General features: G+C 41.1%; 2 protein-coding genes across 2 annotated transcripts; one reads left to right on the forward strand and one right to left on the reverse strand.

Annotated features, from left to right (window-relative positions):
• The first annotated feature begins 1,848 nt into the window (after positions 1-1,848).
• Positions 1,849-3,326, forward strand: LOC128757185 (interleukin-6-like). Its single transcript, XM_053862291.1, has 5 exons — positions 1,849-1,864; positions 1,942-2,126; positions 2,188-2,283; positions 2,544-2,687; positions 3,034-3,326. Exons 1-5 carry the CDS (start codon positions 1,849-1,851, stop codon positions 3,244-3,246), a joined length of 654 nt encoding a protein of 217 aa, XP_053718266.1. The 3' UTR covers positions 3,247-3,326.
• A 1,592-nt stretch (positions 3,327-4,918) lies between these two features.
• On the reverse strand, positions 4,919-11,226 carry tomm7 (translocase of outer mitochondrial membrane 7 homolog (yeast)). Its single transcript, XM_053862932.1, has 3 exons — positions 11,083-11,226; positions 5,904-5,952; positions 4,919-5,151 (listed from the first exon to the last, which is right to left on the reverse strand). Exons 1-3 carry the CDS (start codon positions 11,183-11,185, stop codon positions 5,136-5,138), a joined length of 168 nt encoding a protein of 55 aa, XP_053718907.1. The 5' UTR covers positions 11,186-11,226; the 3' UTR covers positions 4,919-5,135.
• Between the last annotated feature and the right edge of the window lie 392 nt (positions 11,227-11,618).

Genomic DNA, 11,618 nt, shown 5'->3' on the forward strand with positions numbered 1-11,618 from the left:
TATTGACCCAAGCGAAATCTATCTATCTATCTATCTATATATATATATATATATATATATATATATTTTTTTTTTTTTTTTTTTTTTTTTTAATCAACTATATATATATAATTGACTATCAAAACTCAATTTACTTCTCAGATGAATGACGGTCACGTTGGCATCTGCTGGAGCTCCGACATGGTGATGGAGGAGTGGTTTAAAATAAAATATGGCATGATGGTTATTTTAATCCATGAACAGATGACAGCTAACTTGCCAATCGTAGGATTTCCACAGGACTTTTATCACTTTAGTGAAACTAAAAAAAATGTTTTGGATGAATTCAGACTTCCACGTCACCAACTCAAAACAGCTTCCAAAAGTCCTCCAAGAAACACTTCCTGTTCTTAAACTACAGAGGGTAAAACCAAAGGAGGACCGAGCAAAAATGGAGAAGAGGGTTTTTTTAGTTTCGATAGAAACTACTACAAATCGATAATAATAACTATGAATAGTTATTATTATTGAGGGGTCCCGAAGCCTATTAATTCGAGGGACCTGAATTGGGAATGTAGAAATATCTAGTGTTGCACAAATCCTCAGCAGCCAACTTAAGGTTATGACTCGTACTTCAGCTTTATTCCTCTTGTCCTTCCTCCATACATCAAAACATAGTCCTTTATTAAAGTGAGCCAATGTTAAAAAACACAATCTGTCAGATTGTTTTGACAAAAACAAACAGTTCAAATTCATGGTTTAGAATGTTGAGAAAACTAGTTTCACTAAGACATGTGAAAGCAGGGATTCCACCTTAACAAAAAGGTCATTGGGTTCCACTGGGTTTAGTCATTAGAATTTTCAACATTACGGAAACAAGTAGGAGAATTGAAAATTGTTAAATACTTAACTACCTCTTTGGAATAAAATGGAAATTAAATGAGAAACAAGTAGGGCAAGCCCCACCCCGACACGGTGGAAGGGGGAACCCGGCCCAGTGTCCATCATGGTCCCAAGTAGCAGAGATAGCTTCGGCCCCAACAACCCCACAGAGGGGCAAATAAATAAAGAAATTATCTATTGAATTTCTGAGTCAAAACATGCTCACAAGATATCAAAATAAAGGGACGATGACTGTAAAGAGGGCACAGACCCAAAGCACTGAGACACCAGGTGATGGAATGTATTAACTTTGAATTAAGATTTGAAAACAGAAATGAGGACCAGAGAAGAGCCACCAAGTCAGCTACTAAATCAACAAGTCAGTGACTGAGCCAGTGCACTGTTGAATTACACGACACCCAGGCAGAATAAAAGACCAACTCAGGTGAACATTTAGCTTTTAATTCACTAAAATATTAAGATACTAAGTAAAATTGATGTGAAAAAGCAGCAATGATACTCACTCAAATATATTGAGCTGGAATATTTTGCAAGTCAGATTCTAAATCAGAATATTCATGACCAAGTCTAGTCAGTTGCTAGAAACTTAAGGTTAGTCTGCTTTTTATGGTTCTTTAAAAGAGCGTTTTCCATTTGCATGTCATTTTTAGGTACAAAAAAAAAAAAAAGAAACCACAAATATTTCCTGGCTTTCCCTTAAAAAGGTGAATTTTCCCAGTCAAGATTCATTTGTTTATCTTCTTCTCTCATTTTTGCTCAGAGGTCTGAGTGTGTAATGGTGGCTAAAAAAAGAAAAATTCATTCATACTAATAATAATCGTCAATTTCGACATGTTTCTTGGGGACACCCATAGTAGCTTTGGGAAACCCCGCCAGCTCGAAGACGATATAAAATGAGGGCTTCCTCGCAAAGCAAGAGCAAGTCTCCTCAGGCCTCCCTCCGGAACAGCCCCAAAACCAAGCATCATGCCGTGCAAACTGAGTGAGCCACAGTTGCTTCTGGTCATTGGTCATCTTCCTCTTTTATTGTGAGTCATGCGTTCACTCTTCTCCTCACAGACGCCGTCTCCGCCGTGATGCTAGCAGCCGCCGTGGCCCTGTGCCTACGCGCCTCTCCAGTGCCGGAGGTCAGCTTAGCAGGCGACACGTCGGGCGAAGAGGAGCAGAGCACGGTGACCCCTGAGCGCCTCAGCACGGCTCCATACTGGGATTTGATACGCAAAGCCGCCAAACTTGACAAAGAGGTGAGTTTCTTGGTGAGTGAAGAAGAAGCAGCAGCTCTGACTCTGTGCACCGTGGTTTCAGTTCGAGGATGAATTCCAGAGCATGAGCAACGACTCTCTGGAGCAGTACAAGATCCCATCACTCCCGAGACCATGTCCCAGCTCCAACTTCTCCAAGGTTAGTGACAAAAAAGGAGGCTCCGGGTGGAGACAATTGAAAATAAATGGACAAAATATAAACCATTCAGTGGGAAATTCCTTATTTTAGTCATATATCAAGACTGTGATGAGATATTCAGTTACACCTCACACTCTAGAGTGACGGGAACTAAAGAGAGTGGTGTGACCAAGTCCTTCAAATGAGCCTAAATTATGGAATACCACATGTTAGTATTGAAAACAAGACGTGCTCTGTTGATGGCTCACACTGTTCTCCAGGAGGCCTGTCTCCAGCGGCTGATTCACGGACTCTCCACTTACGCTTTCCTGCTGAAGCATGTGGAGAAGGAGTACCCGGGCAACTCCATCCTTCCCACAGTCGACTACTACATCAGTGTGCTGATCAAACTCATGAAGAAGAAGGTGAGACGCCACTTTAAAAACAAGTGCGTGTGAGTGAATGCACAAGAGGAAGAGTCAAGGTAATTGGCAGTGATGAGGAGAATGAAGACATGGTGACAGGAGTGATCTGTGACAGTAGAGACGGTAGTGAGACCTGTTCGGTTTAGAGACAGAAGCTCTGACACTACAACAAGAAGCAGAGACGAAGATGCTTCAGTGGGAAGGGACCAGAAACAAACAGGGGGCATGTTAGAAATGGTCCGGGCTATAGAAGACAACCAGTGTGGCTCATGGAGGTTCACTTTTGCTGTTGCTAACCCTGAAGACCAAGCTCACAGCATGACCGAGGTCTCTCTTCCGTCACCAGATGAGAAACCCAGAGTCAGTCGTCATGCTGACCAGCATCCAGGAGGAACAGCTGCAGAGGGAGCTGGACAACCCCAGCGAATTCCACAGGAAAGTGACGGCGTACAGCCTGCTGAGGGAGCTGGGCTTCTTCCTGGTGGACGCCAAGAGGGCGCTGGCCAAGCGGGAGCGCTCCAGAGGGAGGCTCGGCCGAAAGACAACACCCTCGGCCTGATCCGGCGGCACTGGCTCGACGACGTCGCTCGCGATATTATTTATTTTACCTATTTAAATCTGCTATTTATGAATATTTATTTTGCCATCAGATTACTCAAACAACTGTAATGGTGATGATTGTCGCTTGTGCTTTTTAAGTGTCGATTGTTAAGAATAAATCATTCATTGAACTCCAGAACTCTTGATAGACCAGCTCTGTACCCGCAAGTCAACATTGATAACCTAGAAACATTCTTCTCGCCATCAACTTGTCCAACTGCGGAGTGTCTGGGACCAGCAATTCAAATGTGAAGTCTCAGAACAGCACTGTACAAGTGTTATACTATATACAGCACTGCAAGTCACAGGTTTGTCGCACCCGTGCTGACAAGTTGACTGAAGACGGTTTCTGAAAGACTCTTTATGACACTTTAACCAACGAGTTCAGGAATTGTAAAGCTTGTAAGAAGCAGGAAGAGGCTGAGTTGAGCTGTAGCAACTCTTCGTGGGTCTTTAAAATACTTTGAAAAAGTGCTTGTAGCAGCTGATGAATTTGGCAGGTAAATGTAGAAAAGATAAATGATGCAGCTGGAAACACGCATCGTTTCGGTAAAGTAAATGTAAATATTAGGATATTTATAAACCTCTACACCGCAAACTTCAGTTCATTGCGAACAGTAATAAAAGAACTAGGATTATTGCCACATTCACCGGGATGATAAACGCTGTCAAAATGAACACATTACTTTGGCTTCTGTATTGCATTTTGTTGAGCAAGAACTTTCACCCTAAATGTCGATAAGTTTCCTCGAGCACATGGGACAACGAGAACCTCAGAGTTCGTGTGACAATTCTGCAGAAACATTGTCAGCAGGGCGGAATAGGACTTCCCATTTTGCAATGGCGTTCTTGAGCAGCAAATATCAAAGTCACGTTCATTTGAATAACTGAACAGGGCTCTCGCATGGGTGAAGCTCGAGGCCTCGACATGTCGCCCAGCTTCTTTAATGCGTACTAAAGTCCCAGCGTATCGAGGGTTTGACAGTAACCCCTCAAGTGGACTACGTCATTCAGTTTCATTTTTTTTTATTTTATTATTATTCTCCACTGTGTAATTCTTTTTGAAATGTGCCAGAATTGTATTTTGGTGTAGTTTTCCTTTTTATTTTGGGGGGTTATGGAATTTTTTTTTACTTTTGATTAATATTTTTTATGATGATAATAATAATACTTGGAGAAAAAAAAAAAATATATATATATACACATAAATCCAGGATGTGAGCACAGACAGATTTTAAGGGCTGCAAATAGGTTCTTGCATTGGGGGACTGACTACATGAATATCACAATGGAGGGCAATGCATGGATTCACAGGTACGTCGCAGTGTTGGCTTTGTTTCAGGGGAAAAAAACCCTCCAAGAAGCATCAACTTAATTTGCAATACCAGCTGAAGATGTAAATGAAAAGAAAAAAATTGTAGAATTGGACCTGTTCAATACGAAGCAATCCTATGATTTGCTTGGCTTCAATAGAAAACAAGGCTGTTCCGCCCTAAGCAATAATGGTTAAAACATCTGAAACACTTGCAGTAATTGTTTGACTATTGACATAAATTCCTTTCACATCAGTGATCGGTTGTTTATCTTTCCAGCTGCTCTGGTTTGATGGAAAAGAAAGGAGCGACATCTGATTCAACACACTAATCCAGTTTAATTTACAAGCAAGATAGACTCAACACAATGGAGAGCAAGTTAACAATCCTGTACATGCACGTTCGAACACAGGTTCAGTCTCACATGTTGAAAGGAAAGTCCTGTTTTTTTAAAAAAAAAAGCCATGATGTCAAAGGAGCAGTGGGTCACATGATCCGGAAGGGAGGAAGTGCAGCCGTGTACAGACGATGTCATTCAGCCCCACAGCAAGCTGGAGGAACATAGTAAAAAGGGAACACTGAGAAAGTGAGAATTATTCTGACTAAGCATATTCATGACCCAGTGAGTCTCGATCATAATCTGCTTTCACTTGCTGTCAATGTCATGTGGACACTTAGATCCTAGAAACATTCATAGCAACATTACTACGATGAATTATGAAGACCCATGGTCAGGGTTTCTACCAGGGATTTTTTGAAAGTCTGGCGGAGAATTGGCAGAAGGTGAATTACAATGTAGTGAGGGAACACTGTAGAGAGTATCAGGGGATGTCATGAGTACAAAAAAGAATCAGGACGTCCCTAATACTAACAGCTGGGGAGTTTACCACAGGTAGCGGTGCAACTCCAATAGGGATGTAACGGTTACCAGGATAAATGGTCAACTGTGCTCCACTGAAGCTGAAACATGACTTTCCTGGAGTCACCCAAGCCATGGTGCGAGGTCAGATCATCCAGCAGGAACTTCAGATGTAGATACATTTACATTTGAATGTCTTACTTTTGTGTTGAATTTTCACAGCCAACAACACTTTGTTCATTCTGAAGCAGGGACATGTCTCTAAACTGCTTCATTTGAATTGTTTGCATTGTTTGTGTTCCGTGTGTTTCAGTACTTTTGACCACATTGCTACAATATCGTGATGATAATGAGAATGTTATAACTTTGTCAAATCAGCTTTTCATGCCATGACATCCCTACACTCTGATCCACTTCACTCAGAACTTGACCATCTTTCCTCACCTTAGGACTGTTGGCTCAGGCATTCCTGGATCTGCTCCTCGCTTAAAACCTGAAAGGAGATGTTTGTTCATTACTACAGAGAAACATTAGCTGAGCACCTTTCACAGCTCAAGAATGGGGCTCTGCTTTCCTAAAAATCAACTCCATTTGTTACCAAGAGTTTGATGCGGTGTAAAGCGAAAGACAAATCCAACGTTGCAAGACAAATTCAGTTATTGCTCAAGAGCAGCCACTGAATTACTCTTCTTAGAAACAGAGACACAAAGGCCTGTGACCTGCTGACTAGATGGATGTACAATGTGTGCTACATCTTCTTTCCCTAGAAAGAAGATCTGTGAACAATTTCTCCTTCCTCTCCCAGACTGAGTGCCAGTTCAATAACCCCAGCAAGTTCAAACGCAATCTGAAACTAGCATCTAGCTGCAAGGGGCTGCACAGCAACCCAGCTGTGGCCAAAAGCTCACAAAAGCTGGTTCTGAAAGAAATGTCACAGAGTGAACATGACTCATGTGCATAAACATCCCAAGCGTGTTGAATGCAGAGGGGATGACAAACCCACAATCTTATATTGTTACTTTCATGGGCCATACATTGGCCATAGTCAAAATGACAAAACTATCCAGATTTATAAAAGCCACTATTCACAGCAAGCATTTCCCCAGGAAACCAGTCTCTTCAGTCATGCAACTGAGCTGCCATGACATGAAGCAACGGAGGCAGGCAATAACAACCCCGTCCCACTGTCACAGTTGTATGTGCTTCCACCTCACTCATTGGCTTCCCCACAAGGATTCACTGGGGCCAAGCCAAGGACAGTCCAACTGACTTTAGTACCGACTTCTGATGGCAGGCTGAAGTTTCCTAGGTCACTACCAGGCTTCCATTTTGGTGAGTCAAGGTTAAAAGCCTGAGGAGATGTTTATTGTTTTCATGTGGATATTAGGGATGAACACCAGCAACAAGGTTGGAACTTGTTCTAATGGAAAACCAACCAAGGCCCCTAGTGGCACCATGTAGAGAAGCACAAGAAACGCACTTTCACTCTGCCAGTCACTGCATCAGTATCAGGCTTTAACCGACCTGACATAATCTAATCAACCATGGTGTGTATTTAGAGATTATAACTATTACAATATATTTATAGTAACACAGTAAACATTTGTACAACAAACACTAGCACATGCAAAATAAACAAGGCAAAAACAAGGCCATACAACACTCTGCAGGCAACTCTTGCAAACATGATTATGAGAGATGAGATGTATTTTTTTAATATTCAGATGCTATTCTCGTAGGTTTTCATAAGAGAAAGGGAGGCACATGTGGTTTCCAAAAGGCAACTGTAAGTTAAAAGTCTGAAGTTCTTGGAGGTGAAACAAACGCTAGATTTGAGAAATTTCTTTCAAACAAAGCAGAATATTGCAAGAATGAACTTAACAATGCTACAAACAAATGTATATTTCACTTAAAGAATACTCGAATATAATTATAAGCAGAAAAAGGCAAAACACCAAGAGAGTGCAAACCTCCACCAAGCAGCTTCAGTCCAGCCCTAGCACAATCTCCTAATGACAAAGTAGCCTTCAAAGCAAAACTTCCTGGAATCAAACGCCAATCTTGGCACATCTCTCAATGTTAGAGAAATCGTTTCAAAATTCCTAGAGTCAGGCGGTGACTCGGCTCACACCCCAAACTGAATCATTCGTTGCATGTGTCATTTCACATATTTCCTGGAAATTTCATGCAAATCCGCCCATCACTTTTCACGTTATTCTGAACAGAGACAAGAAGATAAGCTAAATCGTCAAAAACAACACAACCTTGGCAGGTAAAAGAGAAGCCCACCTGCAGCGTCTCACTATTAGTGCTGTGTTCAAAAAATCGATTTTCCGATTCTGAATCGATTCGTACATCAATTCCATAAAATCGATTCGTAGGTCCAAAGATCGGATTAATTAATTTACGTTTTAACACATATTCTCCGGGTCAAGTGCGCATGCGCGCACCTGGGACACCAAAGTCAAAACAACATGCCTCCTCACAGTGGCAACACTAGCAACGTTCAGACGCGACCAAACCAAAAATGCGCTCGACAAAAGCATAGCAATTAGCATGTTATGCCTAATGGAGCTATTGGAAGTGTTGCAGTGCAGCGGAAATACGACCCACTTCACGAGTCACGTGACGCGACACCACCCAACGCTTCTATCCAAGCCATCCACCGGGCCACAACAAATGAAACTCGAGCGAACTTTACCACTAGCGGGTAATTCTGCAAGCTCTGTCAAAATAACTGAAGCGATTGCGGGCTTCATTTGCAAAGATATGTGCCCGTCTTCCGTCGTTGAGAACGAGGGCTTCAGGCGGCTAATGAAAGTAACAGAGCCACACTACGTTACGGTTTCTCGCAAACATCTGTTATCCCAAACATGCACCAGTCAGTAAAAGAAAAGGTGAAAAGTAAGCTTCAGTCAGCAGTCAGGGTGGGCATTACAAGTGATACATCTTCGCAATCTTACGCGAGTCTGACAACTCACTATATTGATGAGGAGTGGGACCTCTTAATAAACGTAAAAAACGTAATACAGACCACAGAGAACTGTTCACATACTGACCAATGACCGTCAGGTTGCTGTGAAGTCAGTCACCAGCACTCCGTTTACATTTTCAGTGGCTGAGAATATCTTTTTTTCATTTTGATAATAACATAAAAATGCATTAGTATTAAACAGCATCATCTTTTGGGTGAATGTTTAATGTCATACTTCTAATAATGCAGCAGTCCCATGAGCAGTCACATCTGGCGCTCTGTGTCTGGATCTTTATTATCATTTACTATCAATCCTTCATTAATTTCCTGTTGAATGTCAATATGATACTAGTATTAATACGTTAACTTGTCATGTGATTAAGGCAACAGCTCAGAAAATGGTTTAAATACTAACCTGAATCGAGATCGGATCGAATCGAATTGAATCGTGATAATCGATTCTAAGTCATGAGAATCGGAATCGAATCGATTCTTGAAATTAGAATCGATACCTAGCCCTACTCACTATTGCTTCACCATAATGCTTTTGACTCCTTTTAAGATAGCTTAGGCTTGTCTGCGCCACAAATGTTTATTCAGTAGTGACATGTGTTGACAGTGCTGGCAGTCGTGCACTACCTTACTTTATTCTACTTGTTATGCTGCCATCTTCTGGGTTATTATGGTAGAACACCATACAATATTACCTTTGGCAGGGTGGAAATTGGGCGTAATAAAAAATAACCAGTTGAGTTTATAGTTAAGTATGACACAAATTTGCTCATCAGATAGACTCACAATTATAGAATAAATGTCCTGCGTCATTCATCCTGACAGTCATCCTCTATCTCTACCTGTCCTGGCTACATGGTCAGGGAGAGGAACCAGAAATGGAAAATGACTGGATACGAAAAACCCATCGCCTCAGGCAGATTTGGGTGATGTTGCTCTCCTGTGCTATTTAAGTGAAGTCACAGTTTCATATGTAAATGAATGAGAATGAGCCCTTTCTAGCTAAGGTGGAACATCAACACTGTTTAATGGTCCTGATGTACATTTTTTTTGCTTGTTTTTTTTTGTAGCATAATGGTGACTGCTGCACAGTCACTGGAAGTGCAGTGCCTGGTTGTCATGTGCAAACTCTCTGGTTCTGGGAGCGGTTTCAACCAAATGTTGACAAAGCGGTGAATGCATCATTGTCAAACATTCCTACTCTGGCTACCATTAGCAAATTCGCGTGTCACGCGTGTCGGCACTGCCGTATAAACAAACACTGCATCCAAGATGATGCAGTTGTTTCTGTCTTGGAGTAAATGGCACCTAAATTGAACAATTACAAAGGGAAAAATATGTGTAATTATATGGTAGTTTGTTATTATGGTCATTGGATTATAATTCAGACAAAAAGGGGGAAATTCAAAATAACATTTTCGCACGTCTCATGACAGCATCTTTAGAAGATTGAATGGATCAAATGATAACACAAAGCTGTAGAGATGGGTCCTGCAACACCGATGTGCCAGGGTCGCGCCGAGCTCACAGAGCAAACCCCGTGTCTGTGCATGTACCGCTATCATGTGACTGTGTCGACTCGGCAAATACACACCAAACTGTGTGGACAAGGAAGCGCATCTGTCAACAGGATGCAAGTGCTGAAACAATCTGATCTCACGGTTCCTTGTGAATGTCTTTGTGGATGTAGGGAGCAGCTCCAAGGGAAACGCAAGATGTCTGCCGTGTGGTACCATCTCCTATCGGATGTACGTATTTATTTAAATCATTACCAAGTTTGTCTCAGATTTACGACTTGTCTTGTTTCATTCTAATTCTAATTAATTTCAAGGTATAATTTAACTTAAATTTAAAAACATTCGAAAAACTTATTTTTTGAATAAAAAAATTGTTAAATCCACAAGCGTCCTCATTCACATTGTTTCCACGTTTATCACATTATGATGCATGTTCACATTATTTAAAGCTGTGGAATAATACAATATGAATGCAAAACTTAAATTATATTATTGTCAGTCTGTCAAGTCGGTTGCCTGCAGGGAATTTGAGTCTCCAGCAGGTGTCAGTATTCAGTGATACAGTACCAACACACTATCAGTACAATGTGTCATTGTGCCAAAACGCTTTATGATGCCTCATTTACCCATCACTAGAAATAAGTGGCCACAGATTTAAAGCAGAAAAAGGTCTACAATAAGATGACTATTGAATGACATTACTATTGGTATCCTAAAACATCGCCAAATATTTTACAAGTCAAAGAATGTTATGCACAGGACACGTTTTCACCCCACAAAAGCTAAAGGCAGCAAACCCATGTTTGCAAAGAAACTTCATTTGCAATTTTTATTCGCGGAATGTGATATTTAAATGTTTACGTCTGACTTAATGACTCAAAGACAATATTAACAAGTAGATTAAAAAAAAAAGTCGTAGAGACAGAGACAAAAAACATGACATGAAATCAACGAGGGTATGTGAAGGTCGTATGACATTTAAGCGCTGAATTCAGAGTTTAAATGTCACACGACCTTCAGGGACCCAAACACATCTGAAATTTACGTCGCAGGGTGCTATGCTAACAGGCTAACACGAGTAGTTACGACTCCGCAGCTCAGTTCAAGTTCAGTAACTTACCAAGGTACAGCACCGTCGGAATGAAACCCCATCGGATGACAAACTGTCCGCATTGGAAGAGCTGTTGCACTCGCTGTTTGGTCTCTTTACTCAGTTTGGCCATGATTTCTCTTCTCACGGCGAGGATATCTCGTCCCTCGGCGACACAGGAAAAGGAAATACGTCATCGCAACAGTCGCTGACAATCTCAAGCAGCACCCCCTGGTGGTCGATTATGTCACAGTCTGTCGGATGCGACATTTCATATTTAAAGACAAGATATATCATCTGCAAAGCACAAATACGAGTTAAGTGGCAAAATAATTATTTTGAATGCGTATCTGAAAGAAGCCAATTATTGGTTAATCGCTGTTATGTATTACAAGTAATAAGTATAATTAAGTCTCCTGGTGCTGAACAGTACAATACAACGTTTAGATAAACATATAGATTTAAGACTTTAAAAATGTAACGCAAATATGAAAACATGTAAAAAAAACAAAAAAAACTAGACAGAGAGTGACGGTTGTACACGTTACTGAACGATAGAATAGTAA

Source organism: Synchiropus splendidus, chromosome 4 (genome assembly GCF_027744825.2).
Source record: "Synchiropus splendidus isolate RoL2022-P1 chromosome 4, RoL_Sspl_1.0, whole genome shotgun sequence".
NCBI classification, from domain to species: domain Eukaryota; kingdom Metazoa; phylum Chordata; class Actinopteri; order Syngnathiformes; family Callionymidae; genus Synchiropus; species Synchiropus splendidus.

Coding starts and splice junctions, on each gene's coding strand:
- LOC128757185 (XM_053862291.1), top strand. Junction 2,284..2,543: donor CCAGCTCCAACTTCTCCAAG/GTTAGTGACAAA, acceptor ACTGTTCTCCAG/GAGGCCTGTCTCCAGCGGCT. Junction 2,688..3,033: donor TCAAACTCATGAAGAAGAAG/GTGAGACGCCAC, acceptor TTCCGTCACCAG/ATGAGAAACCCAGAGTCAGT.
- tomm7 (XM_053862932.1), bottom strand. CDS start 11,185: ATGGCCAAACTGAGTAAAGAGACCAAACAGCGAGTGCAACAGCTCTTC. Junction 5,953..11,082: donor TCCGACGGTGCTGTACCTTG/GTAAGTTACTGA, acceptor ATCTCCTTTCAG/GTTTTAAGCGAGGAGCAGAT.